This window comes from Python bivittatus, unplaced genomic scaffold (genome assembly GCF_059951505.1).
Source record: "Python bivittatus isolate LINGU-HERP-01145 unplaced genomic scaffold, Pbiv_v1 ctg000080_np1212, whole genome shotgun sequence".
In the NCBI taxonomy this organism is placed as follows: Eukaryota; Metazoa; Chordata; class Lepidosauria; order Squamata; family Pythonidae; genus Python; species Python bivittatus.
Genome location: NW_028277035.1, coordinates 7,611,954 through 7,635,119, shown reverse-complemented (window position 1 = coordinate 7,635,119; position 23,166 = coordinate 7,611,954). Strand labels below are relative to the sequence as shown.

Genomic DNA, 23,166 nt, shown 5'->3' with positions numbered 1-23,166 from the left:
TTCACAGACAGATCCCCCAACATACCTCTTCTGCCGGACTGATGGGATGGACTGATGGGATGGGCAGATGTAATCAGGAAGAGGCAGTCCCTCAAATAATCCAGCCCCATGCCATGAAGGACTTTAAAGGTCAAAACCAGCACCTTGAATTGGACCCAGAAGCAAACTGGTGACCAATGCAGCTCACAAAACAGAGGTTTAATGTGTGCTACTCTAGGGGCACCCACAACTGCCCTTGCTACTGCATTCTGCCCCAACTGAGGCTTCTCGATACTCTTCAAGGGCAGCCCCATGTAGAGTGCATTACATCTGGGAGGTGAGCAGAGCATGAGTGACTGTAAGCAGAGCCTCCTGATCCAGGAATCCTAGCCACAACTGTTACCTGCTCTTCAAATCCAGGAGGACCCCCAAGTTGCACACTGGGTCTGTTTGGGGCAGTGCAACCCCATCCAGTAACAAAGATGGCATAGTCCCTGAATCAGAGGGCCCCAAACCCAGAGCCACTCCGGCTTGCCAGGGTTCAGCTGAAGCCTGTTGTTCCCCATCCAGACTCCCACTGCCTCCAGGCACTGGGATAAGACATCAACAGCATTGCTTAATTTGCTGAGGGTGGATCAATCTAATAGGTCCCACCTCCCTGTGGTGGATAGTGGCACCAGAGAACCCCATAGTACTTAGGGCATGATCTGACCATGACAAAGGGGACACCAGAATTCGCCTATTCCAGATCACATTGCCATTGCTCAGACAGGAAAACCAGATCAGGTATGTGACTGCTGTCCCATGTCAGGCTCTGGATGACCTAGGATAGGCCCATAGCTGTTATGGTAGCCATGAACTCCTGAGCTGCCTCTGACCCCACTCCCAGGTAAGGTTGAAGTCCACCAAGACCATAAGTCTGGGGAACTCCACCATCAACCCAGCAACAGAATCCAGCAGCTCAGGCAGGGAGGTTGCTCCACAGCAGGGAGGCTGGTACAGCAGCAACAATCGCAACTGATCCTGAGAGCCCAACTTTATGAACAGGGTCTCCACAACCTGTGGAGCAGTGCCCCTGAAAGCCTTAAGGGACTCCCGGATGACAATCGCCACACCTCCTCCCCTACCCTGGAGTCTCGGCTGTTGCCACACCTGAAACCAATTTAACTGAAAACCAATTTAAAACCAGTTTACAACAGAATAACCACCTAAGATGAAATATACACCAGTGACTTAATGGATTGGGGGTAGAGCAGGGAGGTTACATGTTGGAAAAATATACAAAAAAGAAAAATACGCACTTGGGTGCTTTTGAAGTTCCATATCCATTTAAATATAATGAAATGCAATCAAATCAATCCAAGTGGGAACCTAATGAAATTAAGAAGATGGTCTTAGAGCTTTGAGGGATCACCCCCATGTTTGGGTCCAGAAGGAGCTTGGAAGCCACTGCTGCTGTTCTGAAACAGCCATTTGCTCCAAGATAGCACCTGGACTCTGGCCCAATCAATGTTTCCAGAGACATTCAAAGCCAACATCACAAAGTGTTAGTTGCAGCAGCCTAGTGCGGTGATAACTAAGGTAGGAATTCTTATGGCCACACTTGATGTACCCTGAGATGGATGCAACATCTGAGAAGGTTGCCATCTAAGTATCCTGGACTCAGGTGAAATGAAGGAGCCCTTTTCTGGTGTAAGCCAGATGTTTTAAAAAGGGAGATGCTACTCCATACCACACCATTTGAATCCCAGTTCTTTCCCTGAACAAGAGCGACTAGATTAAGCTTCAATTTATTAGCCCTCATACAGTGCATTACTGCTTTAAATCATTAGCATATACAAGCCTGAAAAAAAGTTCTGAGCCATTCCAAAGCAATAAAATATATTTGGACTTATATAATTGCCTTCTAAAGCACTGAAATACAAATTTCTCACATTTATGTTAAACTACAGCGGGTATATCAAACTGTTATGGCACAATACTGCCCTCTTGTGGTAAAGTGTTAGGTTTCTAGGCCTTCCTAAAATTTCCCAAAATGCTACTTTGGCTGAAAAAAAATTAGCTAATGATAAAATTATTTTTATTTATTGTCAGCTTTCAATTAATTTATTGATGCAGCAAAAAGAATCTTTTAAACCTTTATAAAAATGTTAATTTTAACCCAACTTTTTGGTCATTCTTAATTTGAAGTTTTACTGAGGTAATTTGGGTTTTTTTATCACTTTTTAAAGGCACTCTTCATTGTTACCCCTTATCAACAATTCTGCCAACAAAAATTTACTCATTACAAGACTATCTTGGAAATGAATAACTGCATGCTACACAAGAGAGCAACCCACATACAAGCTAATCAGTTCACTAGTCTGAATGCTTTGCAGAATCTGATTAAATCAGAATAAAATCAAATAATAGTAAAGCCAAACATTCTGGTTTAAGGGTTTTTTAAAATCAACAGAGAGTGTCAACTTTTCATTTCATCATTAAGAGATCCTTTAAAATATCTGAAATGGTAATATGGGATTACATATAACATAACAGTAACTTATGTCTATATCCAGACAAAACAGGTATTCCAAACACAGCCTCTTCATAGTCTCTATGCTGGTGCCTATTTCTTGCAGCATATATACATCAAAATGTCATATGATTACATATGATTATTGGAGACTTTAGTTACCAACTTTATTTGTGCTCCCAGTATCAGACAGTTTTCTTCTGGCACCACCCCAAGTTTATGTCATAGCTGTAGACATATAGATGCATCTGCCTTAGACTCATATTTTTTTTATATAATTTTATTAAAAACTTTTTAAAAGGAAGATAAAAACTAATACAAACTAATATAAAGTAAGAAAAGAAAAAGAAAAAGGAAGAAGCCAAAGAGAGCTAAAAGGGCAATAAAGGGAAGAAGCAATAGCAAAATAGAAAAGAAAGAAAAAAGATACGAAGAAGTGGCTTCTGATCTCCTTTACAGCAGTTATAAGTACAATTATAAATTTACCTCTTACTCTATGGTTACAACTTAACTCTCTTCTTTCTTAATCAATCCTATCTAATCATCAAAACCATAAATCATACGTTCATTTTTTTCTGTTTTACACAAAAAGTCCATAAGGGGTTTCTAGTCAGCAATAACCGTATATTGTCTTTTCTCTGATCAAAGACGACAATTTAGCCATCTCAGCAAGTTCCATCATCTTCACCAACCATTCCTCCATTGTAGGTATTGCCAAATCTTTCCATCTTTGTGCATACAATAATCTTGCTTCATTCAATGCTGAAATATTCCACAAGTAATTTGGAAACACCAATTGTCCTAAAACCCCCTTGATATGATCAATATATGTGACTTAGGTTTTCTATAGCATAGGCAGCAGTGGGGGATTGGGAAAAGAGTGAATGTATATATAGATAAATTGTCCTTATACTTTCAATATATAGTGAGCAGTGTTATGCTAACAGCCATTTGGTTTTCCTTCTTGAACGTGCCTGTTACAGGTGTACAGTCAGAAAGAAGCTAATTCTACAAATAAATATTTTCAATGTTATCACTTAAAAACAGGATAATTTTTATCATTTGTTGCTTTCTCTCTCAGCTGAGAGATGATATTCACAGAGGTAATAACTAACCTGAAGTATATAAAGCACAATTTTTCAATAAGATGCTTGTTCAAAGAGTTCACAACTCACAACCAGTGTTGCCTAGATCATATAACCCAGCCAATGACTTGATTCCAAGTTAACAGCTCCATACTGTGCACTGCTTTAATCAGAAGTCCCCAAACTGTTGGAAGCTGGTTCTGCTGGGGAAGGAGGAAAAGGGGCTGGATTCTGTTCAGCTTCTTCTCGCAACCTGACAATCCGAATGCTGTTTTCCTTCTTCGATAGCCAGAAGGCTGGATATAAAGGTTCGTTAAACTTGCATTCAAAAGTATGCAAAAGAGTCATTGAGTCAGTAGCAATGCCATAAAAGGAGAGCGTCTCCCTGGGGTAATCTAGGTAGACTCCTATTCTGCTAAATCCCTGAGATTTCAAAGGTATCTCCACATCACCATGCCAAGCTGAGAAGCCCTTGCCATTCCATTTAATACACCAGGAGAAGTTATTCCCTGAGATGCAACTGTTGCTCTCTGAACCTTTCCTGTCAAGGCTCTTATTTGTCATGCCAATGTAAATACCAGCTCCATATATCTCAGCTTCAAAGTAATAGCGGCCCATATATAAGCTTTGATCTGACAAGACTTGGCGCCAGTGTGCAAATCTTTCTGGATGATCTGGGTATGGATGCTCCCAGGGTGTGGTGTTTGTGACCTTGTGGTTGTCATCCAAGAGCCTCAAATAGCGATGAGCAGTAACAGGGTCAAATGTTAACAGGCAAGCATCTGCACAAGAAATAGATACATTTTTTTCAAAGCTTGAAATAATTTAATTGAACAATAAATATGATAGAATTCTGTACCCAGAAGACCGAAGTAGATTTTATAACAGGAGTAAGCACTTGACATATTTTGCCTACAGTGTATAGAACTTGGAAGAAGTTTTCCTTTGCCAAAAGCAATCTTTTAGGTTGTAGCTCTGTCTGCTGGTTAAAAATATTAAAATACACATAATGGTTAGTGGATTTCTCCATTGGTTCTCATTGTTCATATATTGGACAGAGGTGGGGAGTAAGAGAACATCTTGGCTTGGTATGTAAAAACCACTGTGGTTTTTGTACGCTTGCTTGGAATAAAATAAATAGCTTGCTAGAGTAATAGCTCCCTATATTTCAATACTAGGGCCCAGAAAAGCCAGCATTCAATAATGAACAACTGATTAACTTCAGATCACTAATATGAGATTAATATATATTTAGAGGGTTTTTTAAAGTTTTTGATACGATTTTATTAACCATTCTGGAAAACAAAGGAAAATGTTATTTCCTCCAAAACATTTCCCTAGAATTTTTTTCTAATATTGACTCTAACAAATGTATATTTAAAACTAATCCTCTGGCTCCCCTGAGCCACACATTGAGGAGAATTTAATATCGTCCTAGTAGACTTCCAGTCGCAAGTGAGACTTTCTCTTCTTCCTCTGTTCCCTGCAGTCCTCTGCACGCTCTCAAAATCTACTCTGAAGAGTTATGAGAACTACCCTGGAACAGATTTTGAGCCCAAGTGAGAGGTTGCTGGAAAAGGGATGAATTCCTCCTTTCCTGCTTTCAGCAAAAAACTTTCTGCTGATGAAAGCATATAATTGCATTTCATCCATGGATTATGCCAGAATGCATAACATGACCATAAATTTAACAAAAATGAAGGTTCTTGTCAGACTGGTAGGCAAATGTTCAGTTGTATCCTATAATAGAAGGAGGCTTGCTTTCCGAAAGACTTCCATATGCCTTTTCCTACATACTCACATTGAAACTACAGTTCTCCCTCAACCAGCTGTCAGAGTATCATGGACATGTTGGGATCTAAAGGTCCTAAGATCATATATGCTGCTAATAAGCTGTTAATCAGACTACTTATTTCAGCTAGCTTTTAATATATGATTTGCCCTTTCTTGAAGAATTTCTAGGGCCTGAAGCTTTGGAATTGCACTTCTTACACTTGTGTGTTTCAACATTACTTGAATGTTTCAGGACTTTATGTTGTTTTAATCTTTAAACTATTATTTATGTCACATTTGATTGTGTTTTTCAGTGAGACCAGAGAGAATACAGCCATGGGTATCTAAACTAAGTTATTAAATAGAAATCTAGTTTTTCTGAATTGAAATGGAGTCTTGAGTACATTTCCATGCATTGGGGGTTATAACATTTTTACATCATCTTTTTCTGAAAAATCACCAACTAATGTGTGCATCTAAGAAAAAATAAAATATAACAAAGACAATTTAGAAACATTACATCAACAGGGATGTGCCACCCTAGGGACAAAAACCAGAATGGTCCCCCACATACATACCCTACCACCACTCAGGAACCAAGAGCTATCCAAGGAAGAGGAGGAAGATGGATTTCAGATACCTTCTCTTAGTCCCCATAAAAAAGTGTTGTCCAAACTTGGCCACTTTAAGATGAGTGGACTTCAACTCCCAGAATTCCCCAGCCAGCATGGCTGGCTGGGGAATTTTGGGAGTTGAAGTCCACTCATCTTAAAGTGGCCAAGTTTGGACAACACTGCCATAAAACATCAAAGCTCAGCAGTTGGAAAAAGTTAAACAGGGCTGGGCAGGAGTGTGGCTTAGATGAGTCAGCTGAAGATCAGGATCCCTAGCTACCAATGCAAATCTTTCTGTGTTGTGTAACATCATCTCTATGTCATGAAAAAAAAAAAAAACCTAACTCCTGCATTTCTCTTTACTTGAAGGTTCTGATTTCAAAGAGATCCCAAAGGCCAAGTGCACTGCAATAGCTTAAACATGAGGTACAAAGCAGGGATGACTACTGCTAAGTCAGAGGAACTCAGGGTGGAGAGGTCTCAGCTGATGAACTAAAGTAATTATCAACTGTGCTGCTTACCCTAGTAACACATGAAATTTCTTTTTTTTTAATATAATTTTATTGAAAGTTTTAAAAACAAGAGTAAAAATTAATACAAACTAAAAGAGAGTAAGAAGGAAAGAAGAAAAAGGAACAAATACAAGAGAAAGCTAGAGTGCGAAAAGAAAAAAGAAAGAAAAAAAGCAAAAGAAAAAAGATAAAGACGTGGCTTCCAATCTTCTTTACAGTAGTTATAAGTACAATGATAAATTTACCTCTTACTCTATGGTTACAATGTGACTCTCTTCTTTCTATAATCTATCCTGTCTAATCATCAAAACCATAAATCATAAGTTCATTTTTTTTCTGTTTTCCAGAAAAAGTCCATAAGGGGTTTCCAGTCAGCAGTAAATGTAGATATTGTCTTTTCTCTGATCAAAGAAGTCAATTCAGCCACCTCAAAGAGTTCCCTCATCTTCACCAACCATTCCTCCACTGTAGGTGCTGCCAAACCTTTCCATCTTTGTGCTTGCAATAATCTTGCTGCAGTCATCATATTCAAAATCAAAGTTCCATGACTTTTTACCAATGGTTTGTCCCTCAGTCCCAAAAGAAAGACCTCTGGTCTCAATTGTATATTAATCTTTAAAATCCTCTGAATCAGTGTATGCATTTGGATCCAAAATTTTCTAGCTTTTTCACATTTCCAACATGTATTTGAAGTGTCTTTATACATTCTAGACAATTTCTCTGGTGTTGTATACCAATGGTACATCGTTTTATTAAAAAATCTCTTTAAGATTATAGCATAGTGTACATTTCAATCCTTTCAGCCACATATTTTCCCATTTTTCCATCTGTATATTATAACGAAATTTTTAGCTCACTTTATCATACATTCTTTCACTTCTTCTTCTTCTGTTTCAAATTTCAATAGAAGTTTATACATTTTAGCAATTACATGTTCATCCTTTGTACATAATTCCATTTTAAATTCAGTCTTACAATGTTCAAAACCATAAACTCTTTTGTCTACTTTAAATCTTTCTAACAACTGTAAATAAGAAAACTATTGGCAGTTATGTCCCTCTGCCATGAGTTCTTCTCTTGATTTTATTTTGTATTCTTCTTGACAAAATTCTAGCATCTCACGATAAGTTAGCCATTGGTATTTGCCTATTGTTTCTCAACTAAAAAATGCTTCTTGTGCTGAGAGCCACAGAGTGTTTTCGAGCACAACCTGGGTTTGTATCTATTCCATATTCTCAATATGGCATGTCTAACATAATGGTTTTTAAAATCCACATTGACTTTGACTTTGTTGTACCACAAATACGCATGCCACCCAAATTTCAGTTTATGTTCTAACTCCGAAAGCCTTCTATTTCTCAGCAGCACCCACTCTTTCACCCAAACAAAACAGCAAGCTGCAAAATACACTTTCAAATCAGGTAAACCAAATTCTCCTCAATCTTTTTTTGTTTGTTTGTTTGTTTTAATCTATCAGTCAAAAAAGAATACTCTTTTCTCGTATGCAAGATTCTAATAGGAATTTCTTTAAGAACAATTACATCTGTATTATCAATCTTCAGTCTCGTATTAAAATGCTGCTGCAAAACTTGTTCTCTTGTTTTCTTCCTGACAGAGTGCACCAAGACATCCCTTGGAACATTTGTGGCAAATTTTGTATTTATTCTATATACTTTATCAATTTCTGCCTCTGTATCCTCTTCATCCCAATCCAAAAAAATTGCTAAAGCTTTAATAACTTTTTCTCTAATATCTTCACCAGAATCCTCTGGAATTGCTCTAAATCTCAAAAATAAATAAATAAATAAATAAATAAATAAATAAATAAATAAATAAATAAATCTTTCTCCGTTCTAGTAGCACCAGATTAACTAATTCTCCTTCCAACTCTCTGTCCTTAACTTCTGTTTCACTCTCCAGAATTTCCACTTTGTCATTAATTTGTTTTACATCTCTAGACACTTGTTTTACCAAGCTTTCCATCTTTTTGACTTCTTCTTTCATCTCCTCTTTCGTCTTTACAAGTCTTTCATCCATTCTTTTTTCAAAAGCTGTCAATTTAGTATCAAGTGATTTAGCTAACTTATTACCCAATTTCTCAAACATTTTCTGAAGTAAATCTGGTGTAATTCCTCTCTCTGCAGGTTGCTTTAGCGATCCTCTCCTCCCCTCTGCTACTTTGCCATTTTTCTGGTGATTGTAATATCATAATCCAAAAGTGAAAGTGTCTCAATTGCAAGGGAAAGAGCAAAAGGCATGCTCCCCCCCCCCTTTTTTTCCCCGTTTTATTTTCCTGTGTCCTTAATACTTTGGCTCAAATGGCACTCCGTAGTTGCAGTCAGCATCACAGTCTGGCTCATATTACCTTTACAGTATCTTTGGTTTTGTAAAATCCACCAATTGTCTACACTCTTTAATAGTAAAAATATTCCCACAATGGTCTGGTTCATTTGGCTATTTTAATTCCAATGTATTCAAAAGCACTTTCACACAAAAAAAAAATTCTTTCAAAAAAAAAGTTCCTTTTATCCATTTTAAACTTTCTTACATCCACTCCTTGTTAAGATTTTTGCCAAAAGTTTTTAAATCTTTAAAATCTTTTTTTTTTTTCCTTTTTAGTTCAGAAAGGATGTTGACTCGCCAAGTGGAATTCTCTTATCCTGCCATTCAGAAAATTTTCTTTAGCTGTAAATTATTTACACCCAGAAATGTTTAAGAAAGTGAGGCTTGGGTGAACGTTGTGTCCATATAGGCTGCATCACGGCTGTGAGCTTGATTGAAATCCCTCCACTCCCAGCCACTCATCTCACAAGTTGACAGCAAAAAATTCAGTTCCTGCAGCCTCCTCACAAGGAGCAGCTGTCCAGAGTGCAAGTGGGCAATCTCACAATCTCTCCTTTATCCAGAAAGACAGTGCAGTCCAGAATTCACAGTCTGACTGATCTCCAATGCGATGCCATCCCTGCTCTTTCAGAGATGTCTAGTCCACCATAGATCCTCACCCAGAAGCCCCATAACACATGACATTTCAAGGATAAGTATATTCCCAGACTAGCCATCTTATATTTCAGAAGGAACATAGACTTTTCCAGAAGATGCTTAATCGCCAAGCAAATTTTTAGCTAAAACTTGTCTACATTTAATCTCAGCTTGTTCATCCTCATCTAGTCCATTTTCAAACTCAAGCAATAGCCAGGTATATCAATTAGGGTAGTCCTTCAAGGCTATCCTCTGTACTCACTACAATAACTGGATATACACCAGCATGTAGAGGCTGTAGGGAAAAGTCTTTGAAGACTTGAAGAAGCTGCATCAAGACTTCGGAGAATGTGGCTGCTTTACCTCTATGAGGAGGAATGTTTTGTTTGCACCAATACACTTTGTGAGATATCCCTTTCAAATGTTATGCACAGCCCTATTAGCTAGTGTTTATTGCTTATTATATTGATTATGTTTGATATACCAAGTGAGGTACCATAGCAATAAATGATAGCAGTAATAAAAACATGAGAGGGAATTGATGGGAATGAATCAGTGGCTACTCTTCATATTGGCTATATATTGTCTTCAGTATTCAGCATGCCCCTGAGTTCTATGGGATGTCTATGGGAAACTGAGTTCTATGGGATGTCTATGGGAAACTGACAAGCAGGAGAGGTGTGCCTGATCACAAATATCTCCTGCTTGTCAGTTTCCCACAGACATCTTCAGATAAGCCACTGTTGTTGGTCTGATTCTGCAAGGCTTTCTTAATTCTTTCAAGAGTTGCACCAAAAATCAGCCAATAACTTACACTTGAAGAAGTCACTCCTACTTTGGGGTTCTGGAGCTGATAGGCGATGTTTGGATGGAACAATTGCAGACACTGTTGTTTCTATCCCAGCATCTTCTGGATGGATGGCAGGAACAAAAGAAGGAAATTCAGTTGTATGAATAAGAGTTAAAAGAATTGTCAGGATCAGAATTGTTGATGAGCAAGCAGCCTTAAAATGGATTGAAATAAATAAATATATAAATTAAAGAAGGGTGGATGGGTACTTACCATCTTTGGCAAACCTCTTCAGTTTGTCTTTATAGGAAGTTTGTAGTAATTGTAAAAGCTGTTCAGTGGATTCGGAGACCACCTTTCGGATTCCTGATAATTTGTCTTTTAGGCCAATATACACACTGGGCAATGTATCATCTCCCAGATTCTTTTTGAATTCACAGTATTCCTAAATATGCACAGATACATAGAAGAAAAGAAGGGAGAAGAACACTACTTGGACATTCCCCTTCCTCTCAGCAACTTTCTCCCTTCTACAGGGGCTAAATGAATAGGTGTACAAAATTCATAGAGGTGATATAAAGCACTATAATCTAACAAATTTCCTAATCTTTGTTTCATTGCTCTTAGTTTTTACCCCATTTTTCTGTTCAAAAGGAATAAATATGACTAAAGCACAGGTCCAGGGATGTAGCATCTATTTTATAGATTGAAGCCCCTCATCTCTTAGCCTTACTCTGCAAGAAGAGGCAGGAATAAAGGTATGCAGATCAGAGACCTGCTATGCTCCGGGAAGGGCTTGGGAAATAGTACAACCATCAATGCACTCTTCTACTGGCCGATGATTGCTGAAGCAACAGCTCCGTAGATGTATGCCAATAGCTGGATAATTCCCCTACTGACTCAAGCCTTGTGTAGGTGTCCACTACTAACCATAATGATGTGAAAATGATGAAATGTGCATTGTGACATCATGATGCAAACCCCGCCCTTTCACACTTGCATTTCAACATCAGATGAAAATATTCAAATCAGGAGGTTTGGTTCATGACATCATGACATGTTGTATCCCTCTCCTACTGAAATTTTTTTTCAGAGGAGCTGTTGCTCACTCAAATACACACTCTAGTATTCTCTGCTTTCTCTTAAGACTGTGTAATTCACATCCCAACAGTTGGCTACATATAGTTTCAGGGCAGCAGCTGTGTTTTATGCGAATACAAACAGCAGCTCATGCCAATACAAAATAGTGAAAAGGCAAGACTTGAATTAACCCAGACCAGCCTTTCCCAATGATGTACACATCAGATGTGTTGGGCTTCAGCTCTCATAACTTTCAGTGACAGAAGTATGACAGTTGAACCCCAGAATATTGGAGAAAGGCAAACAGTTGTGGAAGGCTGATCTAAACATTTTTACTATTATCATTTAAGGTACCTTTAGGAAGATGATATCATTAGAATGGGTGGCCATCTTCTCCAATCTTTTCCTACATTCCTCCATTGTCACTTGTTTGTTCTGAAGGTAGATCTTTATTCCATTTGCATGATTAACTGCAGCACACTCCTTCTCCTCCAGAAAAGCGAGCACAGTGGCATGGCTTGTCTTGACAGCTTGGAGCAGCTCCTCAAACTTCTCTTCCACCAAGATTTTCACTTCGGATACTGATTTCTGCAAGAACAGAAGTCATCATTGTTGCAAAGCCTTAAAACTGATCAGTCTGGCATTTTAAATTGGCCATGCAGTAAATGGTACAGCTGTACCCATACCATGCAGTCCATTTAGTCATGTCCCATCCAAAATGTCCCTTACATGCATAAGACTGACAGGAAAAAATGAGCCACATTCAAGAATAAATTATTCCATGTAAACACAGCAGCCATTTTCCAAGTATTAACTTACTATAATGCATGCAGTCACTGCAGTAGGTCAAGTCACTTGTAACATCCCACCAAATGAGAAAGAAAACTATTGTTACTCTAATGGTGTCTTATATTGGGGAGGGGGGGGGAGTATAAAGAATAACTCAGCAAATGCTAACTTTCTATAGCAGGCATAGAGAACATCCAGCCTATGGTTGTAATAACAACCCATGGATGTTCTCCATCCTATCTGCCAAATTATACTTCTTAGTAGTTCTTTCCAACTACGAAGTAAATCAGGATCATTCTCATTCTCTCTCTCTCTCTCTCTCTCCTCCCTTTTGCAGGAAGAATGAATTGTCTTTCTCTTTGCAGTAGAAAACAGAGAGCAATCGCTCTCTGATTAACTTTGTATTCAGTGACTGATAGGTGCAAGAGGAGGAAAATTGTGGGAGAAACTTCCCTCTCTGAATCTCTGCTCCCTGACATCATCTAGCATCTCAGAAGGTGGTGAGGAATTCAGCCTTTGAACTGTAATTTGTTTGCTATCTTTGTTCTGTGTTATTCGGTACGCTTAATCTACTACTAAAAGATATGGAGGATTTTATCATATACAAATTCATATACAAAATCAGAAGAGAAGGAAATAGGGATATTGTAAAATTTTCCATGCCTGTAACACTAATTATCAGATGGTTGTTGCTACTTGTTAACCAGTTGCTGGTGTTCATTTCTGCTCTAAATGAATGTGAATCAAGCAGAACTATAGCCAGATCCAGGATGCCTAATATATTGTACAGCAAAATGATCTAATATGTCTTTTCTGTTTTTTCACCCAGTTTGCAAGATGGAGTGTTATTCAAAAGAAATCAACCAATGGAAAATTCAGCCTGAATATAATTGTTCCCTCCAAACTCCTGATGGCAAGTAACCTCTTCTTTCTCCTGACTAGAATTCTCCTGCCTTAAGAGTACTCCAGTCTGTTAGCATGTCACATAGACTGCAGAGTTCCCTAGTACACATCCTTCCATCTCAAGCAGGATCTTCCTGAGGATGGGTGCTTACATTAGCACTTAGCAAAAAGAGTTCCTGCCAGTCTATCCCCTTCTGTAGAAGAAAAGATTTTGTCTTTTAAAAATCCAGGACAAAAGCAGTATTCAAGGGCTAGGAAAGGGAGCTAAGGAGCATTGCACCTGATTAAAGGTTGGCATCTATTAGGATCTGGAAGAACCAAGGAAGCAAGCAGGAAACATTTGCTACAGTGATCCATTTATCTAAGAAATAGATAACAAGTTTGAGCTAGAGATATTGCATAAAATTACTTCTATTTTGGAATACATGGAACTATTTAAGCTTTATGGCTCTGTTATATATTATCTTTAATACATGTCAGGTTCGGTCAGCACGGGGCTTCGGGGAAGCTCGCAGCCAGACCACGCGAACTCCACCAGCGGCAGCTAGCGAGGAAAAGAGGAACTGAAAGCGCTGCTAATTAATGGGCCACCTGCGCCCAGCCAAACAGGAAAACCGCAGCGGAAGCTTTAACTATACACTGATAACAGCGCGAGCCAACAATGAACGAGGCCACAGGCAGCGAAACAAGATCGCCGCGCAACACAGAACCCTCGGGCTTGCACGTAACCGGGGGGGGACCAACCCAAGCCGGAGGGGGACTGCCAGTCAAGGACAATGGACCCTGACCGAACCTGCCATCATGGACAATCAAGAGGGATTATTGGGGGGCCGATAATCCGCAGCGGTAACGCGATCGCGGGGCGGAAAAAAGCGCGGGAAGGGGGGAATATAACGAGTGATGCAATTGTACCAAGCCAGTCCTGGCTTTGCTTGTGACTGCTACATTACGCATGAGTAAACCTCTTTTGTGAACCACACGTGTCACGGGAGTTTCTCTGTCGAACGGGGCAAACCTTACAATACACACACACACACACACACACACACACAAGCTCAGTGATTGTATGTCTGAATAACAGGTCAATATCATTTTGGGGTCTGCTCAAAGTCTTTACTTTTTTGTGTTATTTTTTCCCTATTGGAAATGCTTTTGAGATGCTGTCTATGGTTTGCATGGTTCTATTTTTTACTTCCTCCATTGCATGTGACTACTTAAAGTTAAAAAGGAATTTTTACCTTTTTTTCTCCCCATTTTTTGAAAATTAAAGTTAGTTTGGTTTATACCTTGTGAGATTGGCCTAACTCACTAAGGTGGGATGGACTGATTTCCCTCTTCACATACCACAAAACTCTAGAGCCAGAAAAAGACACTATAGAATATATTTCATTTTTATCATATTTTTACTTTATGTTTACCAATAAGGGACACAGGATTTAGAGGTCCTCTCTCTCTCATATAGTGGAGTTACTAGGGAAGATGCCAGGTAAAGGCATACCCTGGAACACAGATAGTGGTAGTTGTAACTACCAAGCAACTATATCAAAGGCATATAGGTATATAGGTATATAGGTATATAGGTATATAGGTATATAGGTATATAGGTATATAGACCCAGAGAGCTTTTGGAGGGGGAGGGTTGAAACCTCCAGCTTTTCATCTAATACACCCAGTCTTGCTGTTAAATGCTCCATGAATGACAGTAAAGTAGGAGATTTGGTTCAGATTTTAGAAAACTGAAGTTTGGTGTTTACAGTTGGCTAACACTGGAAATCCACAAATTATTGTAGTGTTGCTATTGTGTTTACTTTTTACCAGATTGGGATTCAATTACAGGCCAAGTAAACACTTCTGAAGTGATAAAACTTATCCAGTTTCCTCGAATGCTGATTTTTTTTTAAAGAAAGCTACTATAACTTTTCTGTTTTTCATTACAGTTTAGTGGCATTAGATGATGACTGCAGGAATAATTGTGCAAGCTATGAGATAAACCTTATCAAATTGCATACACATCGGCATTGCTCAAGGGGAGTCTTTATAGATTTGGAAGGTGAAAGGTTCACTGATTCCTCACCTCACTGGGAGGAATTTAATGGGAAATTCCAGTAAAAATTGCAGATATGGTACAGATTACTCTTGTAAAGAAACTAGCCAAACTGCAAGGATAACTATAAAATCCTTGTCCTAAAAGTCATTAATATCGACTTTAGAATGTAAAGTATGAAACTAGCCTCAAATCTTCCCTCCACCAAGATTAAATACAAGTTTTTAAAATATGAAAAAAAAATGTAAAAAATCGTTACGAAGGAGCATAGAGAAAAGAACAGAGAAAAGAACAACATATAACTCAACGTCATTTCTGTAAAGCATTTTGACTTTGAGAGCCCCTGATGAACCCTATAAATAACTATATAAATAAATAACCCAATAAATGAAAAGTGGAACTATTAGCTACTCACCATCTCTTCTTCTACCCACTATCTATCCTGGCATTTTCCATATGTACAAAAGCAAAAGAAAAATTGTGTTTTTTTCAGGCCCATTTCCTGGGGTCACATATCATGCTAAGTGTAATATGATTTGTTTGTAACTTGGCACATCATGTGTAAATTTACCTATTGTCATCACACATGTAGTGCTGTGTATTAACTACATGACTATGGGTTATCCAACAGTCCATAATGATGTAAATATTGACTTAGATGATATATGAACATAGCCATTGTCTGTAGCCTTCAGATGTGTTCAGTCACTTACAAGGTTTTATGAAAGTCTTGATTCACTTTTGTTCACACAGGAGAGAATCTTAGTTTGGCTTGTAGAGCTGAAGTCACACAATTCATCTTGGGATATGGCACAATCCAACATATGTCCCTAGTATATTGCACTGATCTCTCTCTGGCTGACTTCAGAATGTATAAATGAATATTTTAAAATCCTTCAAATACTTCCAAGTACTCAGAAGGTTTGTGAGGCTTAAAGTGTTTTCCAGAAGTTGACAATGAATTCATTGGTCACTCTTAAGTTAGTTTAACAAGGGACAGTCCAAAGAGAACCTATGTGAAATAACCAAGGGTGACTAGATGAAATCTTCAAAAGAATCTAACAACACAATCCACCCCAAAAAACCTACACAAAGATTAGATTGCTATTTCTATTACCCATTTGCAGGTTTTGGGAGTTGCTAATAATTAAGACTTAATTCAGATAATTCAGCCAGTATGTTTAATCAGTACAAATGCTGATCTATAAATAGATTTGACTTTCTTTGCTAGTAGCTACATGCAACTCTAAAAATGTCTGCCCAGAAATAAGGGGAGATAAAGGTGCTCCAATGAATTGACAGTTTTGGACCAGCCAGGAGCTATGTTTTGCTGACATGGGCCTACTGCTCTCAACAGAACAAGACACAGCCCAGTATAGTAATTGAAAAATCCCTGGTGTGTTTGTTTCTTAAAGTGTTCAAGAAATGATTGAGTAGCACTTAAACATATTTATGAGGAAAAGTCTACTTTTCTATAAGGAAATGGTCAAATAATGTCCGCACACTCATTAGGTTTTCTAGGGAAGCCAACAGAGGCCCACCAAGACCACCAGCATTAATGTCTGATCCAAGGCTCTCATATAAGTCAGCATGCCAGCACTGTAATTTCCAAGAATGCCTTGGAGAGACATTATCAGGTACTGAAGAGAATAGCTATACCTTCTTCCATAAGCCTTGGAAGATATTCTACTGTTATGACTGCTGTCATATATATGCTATTACCTTCAAACTAGTTATGATCCAGCCTATTTGTGCAGCTTGGTAGACAACTATTGGTTGGATCTATTAAGAAACAGCCTGCCTGTAAGAATATATTTTGCAAAGCAATGAGTATAGGGAAAGCTTTTTAAAACACACAACAAATCATTTCTATCATCAACCTCAAGTGAACAGAGATGTTCTATTTTAATTCTTACCACTATAGACTCTGAATTCTTCTGCAATTTAACAATTGCATTTTCAGCTGACTTCAGTTTCCAGTCATATTCTGCTTGGAGGTGAAGAAGTTCACACTGTTGACAGATAAACCAGGTGTTATACATAGAGACAAGTCACATAACAGCATTTGAAAGTCATGAATCAGTTCATTTTTGTTTATGAACACTCAGACTGAAAATTGCTCATGTATAGAGTCAAACAAGTTATGTAAAGTAATGGGTAATAAATCAAGACTATATAGACAAGAATAGGGTGTGGTTGGCCTGTAAGAAAACTCATCCATGTTAGTCATTCTGGATGAAGTTGTACTGTCCTTGAAAACTGTCTAGAGTGCAGTTGGATTGAGGTGGAATATAAATTAATTCAATTATAAGTAGCTTACAGTCTGATGATATTCCCTGTCAAGCCTTGCCACTGGATTGTCATATTAAATTAGTACATTACTGAAACCATATTATTTTAACTACACCATGAAGTGCTTACCAAAATCAGAGGTTTGTTGTCCCATCCAGCAGTTAGATAACAGGAACTAACTAATATGGGCTACTTAAAACTAAACCATCAACAGCAGGTGAAAAATAAGCCACTACAACCAATTCTATATTAAAACAATTCATATCCTTTGCACACAAGTATCATAGCTGACATTCTTTTTGCTCTAAATTTCCTTTGCGTAACTGCATATGTCGCTCCTTGCTGAATGACAGAATGTTCTCTGTTCGCCAAAAGAAGCAAATGATATGAACTACAACTTTGCTGCTTCTGTCGAGGGTTAAAAAATGACTTCTAGATGCCGTATGCACAAACAGATGTACCACAGAATCATGAAGTAGTTGGTACTTGCTGATACCCTCTATCCAGATACATTGATGGCACAGACTGGAAAGTGAGTTCTGTTAAACCTTGCCTTAAAGCTGGAAGTTGAGACTCAGAGACAATCAGACATTCCAATGATCCAAATAGAAATGAGTAATAATGTCCAAAGTAAAGTATGAAAAGCATCCAAGTGGCTGGGAAGGAAAAAAAAAGGGGGGGGCAGGAATGACTGAGAGGAGGGCTACCAGAATGCCTTTTTATTTCTGTTTTATTTATTTTTTGCCTTTTTAATTTTTTTCTCTCAAATTCCTTTAAGTATGTATATATGTATGTGCGTTCATGTGTGTGTGTCTCTGTGCATTTTCTCTCTCTCTCTCTTTTTATTTAATGAATAAAAAAGAGGAGAAGTTTAAAAAAATCAAAAATTTCAACAGATTTTTAGATCACATCCTTTCAATAAGAAACAATATTTCAGAAATGATCATAATGCAGTTATGTTGCTGGCAATGCAGTATAACGCTTGACTTAAATATATTGTTCCATTTCTGTAAGAAGCAATTACATGTATTAACTCACTCTTGAGATTTATCTCAATCACATGGGAGGTGACTTTTGGACCGAGAAAATGAACAGATAATCAAAAGACTTATTGTTCGGCTTTGGAAACACAAACAGATGACTCCAACTATTCAGCGGCTAGCAGAATTGATTGACATAGATCAACCATGGATGACTATAATGAATCATGGCTTCAATCTATATACTACTAAAACTCTCCTGTCTGTTTGTTTGTCACCTTCAATTGGACGAAACAGTGCATCATAGGGCAACCATTTTTGAACCAAGGTACCTCAAATGGAACATTGCTGTCATTGCTCTCTGCTTAGCATTTGTGATATGCAAGTTCCAGATCAATGTTTGAGAGAAATGTATAAATGAAGGTATTGCCATCACAAATCCCTGTCTGGGTTGCTGTTGTTGTTGTTTTGTTTTTGGGGGGGGTTGTTTTGTTTTGTTTTATCTTCTGGCAAAGACTACAATCTTTATCTTGAATTAATGTTGAGCTTCTCTGGTCTACGGTAATCACTCATCTTTTTTAGAAGCCTGCATGTGCTCATTTGTATTACAAAGAAGAGCACCATGTCATCATCCATCTATAAAAGTCCAGTCACCACCTCAGAACAGAAACCCAAATAAATGAAATAGTCCTACAACTTAAATTCTAGGGCCATTACAAAGTTTGGCTATGATCTATAAATCCCTACATGGCCTGAAAGCAGGTGACTTGGAGGGACGTTTCTTCCTGTAGAAGCCTGCCCAACGTTTGGGTTAGAAGTTAGGTTAAGATTTGGCAGGATGGCATGCAGGATTTTTTCAGATGCAGTCAACAGTGAAGGAAGCACTCATGCCTTCCTTCACACCCCGACCTTATTGCTTTTCTGACAAAACATGAAAATATTTTTATTTCATCAGATCTTTGGATTATGCTGAGCTCCAACTCTTTTCCCCACTGTGTACTTTTTTGCTGACCCTTTTCAACTAGGTTTATTTACTGTTTGATATTTTGCATATTATTGCTTTATTAATTATTGCAATCCACTGTAGATATCCAGTTGTTTATAGTACTGTAGGGAATAAGCCTTCACATACCACTTTCAGAATGCAAACACAAGCAGACTTCCTTAATGGCCAAGCTTCAGTTATAGACATTTCCACACCTCAGATAATTTCAAAAATGTTAGAAAATCTTTTTTTGTGTTGCCTGCTGGTATACGACTGTAAAAAAGCCACTGCAAGGATGTAGAGATAAATACTGGGCTGTTCATTAATTGAGTAGAAGTTCATAGTGGGATGTTTTGTGGCTTGAGGCAAGGGACTAAATTCTCCCTCCTGGATTCCATATACAGAAGTTAAATGAACTGGCTGTGGAATCTTATTTCACGAGAAAGAAACTTTCAGCACCACTGAATACATCTGTATCCCTTAAAACCCACCCCAACATCCTTCCCAAAGTCCCCCACCCTCAATTTGGGCAGTTAAGGGCAAACACAGTTATTCTAAGTCCCTTAAAAGCTTAAGGCACCCAGCCTCTTAAACTCCCCAAAATTCAACTGGAAAAAAAAAAAAACTAATCTGGGGAATGTCACTATCCTTGAAAGCCAGTTCAAAAATAAACTGGTCCCCAACTGCAAGAACATTCCAATAGAAGAGAATATGTGTAGCTCAAGATTGAACTGTGGAGTCCTTGGTGCTCTCTGAGCTTGGTTGTTTGATTGAAGATGTTTCATTACCCAACTAGGTAACATAATCAGTGCTAGAGGGTGTGGGGTTTGCTCCCTGTTTATATACAGTAGCTTGCCTGCCAGTGTTGGTGGGGGTGTGGTTTTCTCTGCAAGAAAGTTGTCCATTGATTTAGGAGATACAGTCTGTATATTTTGCAATATTGTGCAGTCTCTTCATGTCTACTTTTCTGTCTCTTCTCTGTCCACTTTTCTTCTTCCAGTTGATTTCACTATGATCATGGTACAACTCAGCCTAACATGTTAAGTATGTGTGAGAAACTCTGCTCCTTTCCAGATACACCCAGGAAGCTCCCAACTCTAGGATGAAGGTCCTACTGATTGTTATTCTGTTGCATTGTGTTACCAACACAATACAATGATATTACATTTTAGCTCCCTTAAGGTTTTAGATTTGGAGCAGACCATACTTTTAAGTAAGGATAAACAAAACGAAACAGAATTCTGTCCCAAACAGGATTCAGATATTGAAAGGGAATTCCAATTTCCTCTTAGGTTTTACTCCCTGAGAACAAAAAGCAGCAAAGAAGAGGGGTTAAAGCATTGAGTGGGGGAACAGCAGTGAACATCACACAACCCTATTCAGTATGAAATAACTAGTACGAGTAATTCTATCCTGCAGAACAGGAAGATTATCAGAAAAAGTGGCAAAAAGTTCACACTCACCAACAAAGACATCCATTCATGACAGCTATAAATGCCTGATTTCTCCACCTAAGATATGATTCATAACCATTACTGGAATTGTTTTCACATTATTAATGCTTCAGGCATGGAAAATCCCGCTGTGGAAACTGGGACATAAAAAGGAACACCCAACAGGAGAAACAGAGGTGCTCCTTGCTTGTTTGTTCAAAACTGTACCCAAGTTCTAGCAAACATACTCGGGGGGGGGGGGGAACACCTCTGACAGAAGTTATTTTAAATTCCATATTTGCAAGACAGTGAAGAAACTTGTTCTCTGTTTGCTTTTGCAATGATGCAGAGATGTAATGGTTTGCTAAGAAAAATGTGCACTCAGTTTAAATGCAGAGCCAGATGAGATAAAAACCATTTGTCTGACGACCTTTTAAAATGGGAAATGTACGGCAATGTGAGCTGAACTTCTCTTGGCTTGGAAACTAAGCAGGATCAGGAATCTCAGGTGTGGAGAACTGAATAAGCATCCCAGGGGTCAGCCATGGCAAACCATTCCCGTACCATTGCTAAGAAAACTGCATGTATGTATCCATGAAGTCACCAGAGCTGAACTCAGCTTGAGGGTGTCTTTACCTTTCCTGGGCAAAGGAGGAATCTATAATGATGGAGCAAGAACTACCACGCATGGACCCAATTCCAGTGTTCTCTTAGGAGGAATAATATGGACTCTAATCTTTGGTATTAATCCCAAGAAGCATCATATAATGGCTGAATTCCTTTTTTTGTTTGTTTTTTTGGTATAATTATATTAAATATTTTTTAAAAAGAAAATAAAAACTGATACAGACTAATATAAAGGGAGAAAAAGAAAAGAAGCAGAAAGAAATTGAAGAGAAATTGCAAGAAAGGGAAAAAAAGTAGAAGAAAAATAGAAAAGAGAGAAATAAGATACAAAGAAGTAGCTTCTTTACAGCAATTATAGGTACAATTATAAATTTTCCTCTTACTCTATGGTTAAAGCATAACTCTTTTCTTTCTATAATCTATAGAATCTGTCTAATCATCAAACCCATAAATCATAAGTTCATTTTTTTCTGTTTCACACAAAAAGTCTATAAGGGATTTCCAGTCAGCAATGAGCATTTATAATGGTTGAATACCTCACCGTGCCTCAGAATCAGTCAAATGCCAACTGCCTTAGCTGATAGGAACCAAGCAAAATCCAGATTTATCATAAGCAGGCCTGAATGTAGATGTCATGCTTAGCACGACAGTCAGATTCTCATAGAAAGTAGGCAAGGCCTCCTTTTCCTCATCAGGATTTCTCCCTACTGAAAGCCCCTAATCCTCTTTTTCACAAGGACAGCTTTTATTTCATCATACCCCACTTGCAAATTCATAAAATCCCAGTATTCACATTTACAACACAATTCTCTCATGTTCATTTAGAAACCAGCCTAAGTGCATGCTAAGGCATGGTTCATGGAACAAGCCACAAAGGCAGGATTTATACATTAAGCCATGGCTGATAAATCAGTACTTAGATTCATGTGTGCTGCTAAGCCACAACCCAAGAAACAATACTGAAGCTCAGTGTGACCTAGTCCCGAATGGTCATGCAAATGATCACTCCACTTGACAAAAGCCTGGGAGTGAAAGTGAGAGCTCTCAGACCTCTTATTTCCAAGCAACTCAACAGGCTGTGACAATTCTCCTACACATCATATCAACAATAAATATAAATGCAGTAGTTACCTCTTTTTGTTTCCTGGCTACAGCACAGATTACAGCCTGATGGTTTTGGTGTCCATCAGAAAGACACTCCTCACAGATACAAACTAGGTCACTGTGGCAGAACCAACTGAGGTGCCTTTTGTGAGTCTTGCAGCTCTGTATATCAATGTCCTTTAGTGGATCCATAAGCTTATGGCTCTGTAGTTTGGCATTCTCCAGGTGAGGCCTCAAGTGATCCTGGCAGTAATTTACCATGCAGGTCAAGCAGGATTTTACTGCCTGCACCTTCTCAGCTAGGCAGAAATCACAAAGCACTTCTTTCTCCTCCTCCTCCTCTGCTGGGTGTCTTTCTGTCAAGAGACTGGGTGACTGATCCTCAGATGATCCGTTTTCAGACAAGTGGTCTCCCAGGCCTGGTTCACTGCTGCATGAATCTTTGCTTTCAAGTTCTATCAGAGGTTCCCCTTCATTTTTCAATTGTATACTTTCACGCTTTTCTTCACAGATTGGTGAGCCATTTACCAGAGAGTCCAGAATTGCCAGGTCTTCAGTCAGATCTTCAGGACAACTTGAATCAGAAGCAGCCATTATCTACTATTTCCTGAACAGAAGCACCCCTGCAACCGTACCAACAGCTCCAGCTTTCTAAGGTATTTGCTGTGTGACTGCACCTCAG

The 23,166-nt window shown here is 38.4% G+C and overlaps 1 protein-coding gene across 1 annotated transcript; it reads right to left on the bottom strand.

Annotated features, from left to right (window-relative positions):
* Nucleotides 1-1,977: 1,977 nt before the first annotated feature.
* TRIM16 (tripartite motif containing 16) lies at nt 1,978-23,130 on the bottom strand. Its single transcript, XM_007430522.3, has 6 exons — nt 22,512-23,130; nt 16,980-17,075; nt 11,682-11,915; nt 10,521-10,692; nt 10,272-10,367; nt 1,978-4,361 (listed from the first exon to the last, which is right to left on the bottom strand). The coding sequence occupies exons 1-6, from the start codon at nt 23,076-23,078 to the stop codon at nt 3,745-3,747; spliced, it is 1,782 nt and encodes a 593-aa protein (XP_007430584.3). The 5' UTR covers nt 23,079-23,130; the 3' UTR covers nt 1,978-3,744.
* Between the last annotated feature and the right edge of the window lie 36 nt (nt 23,131-23,166).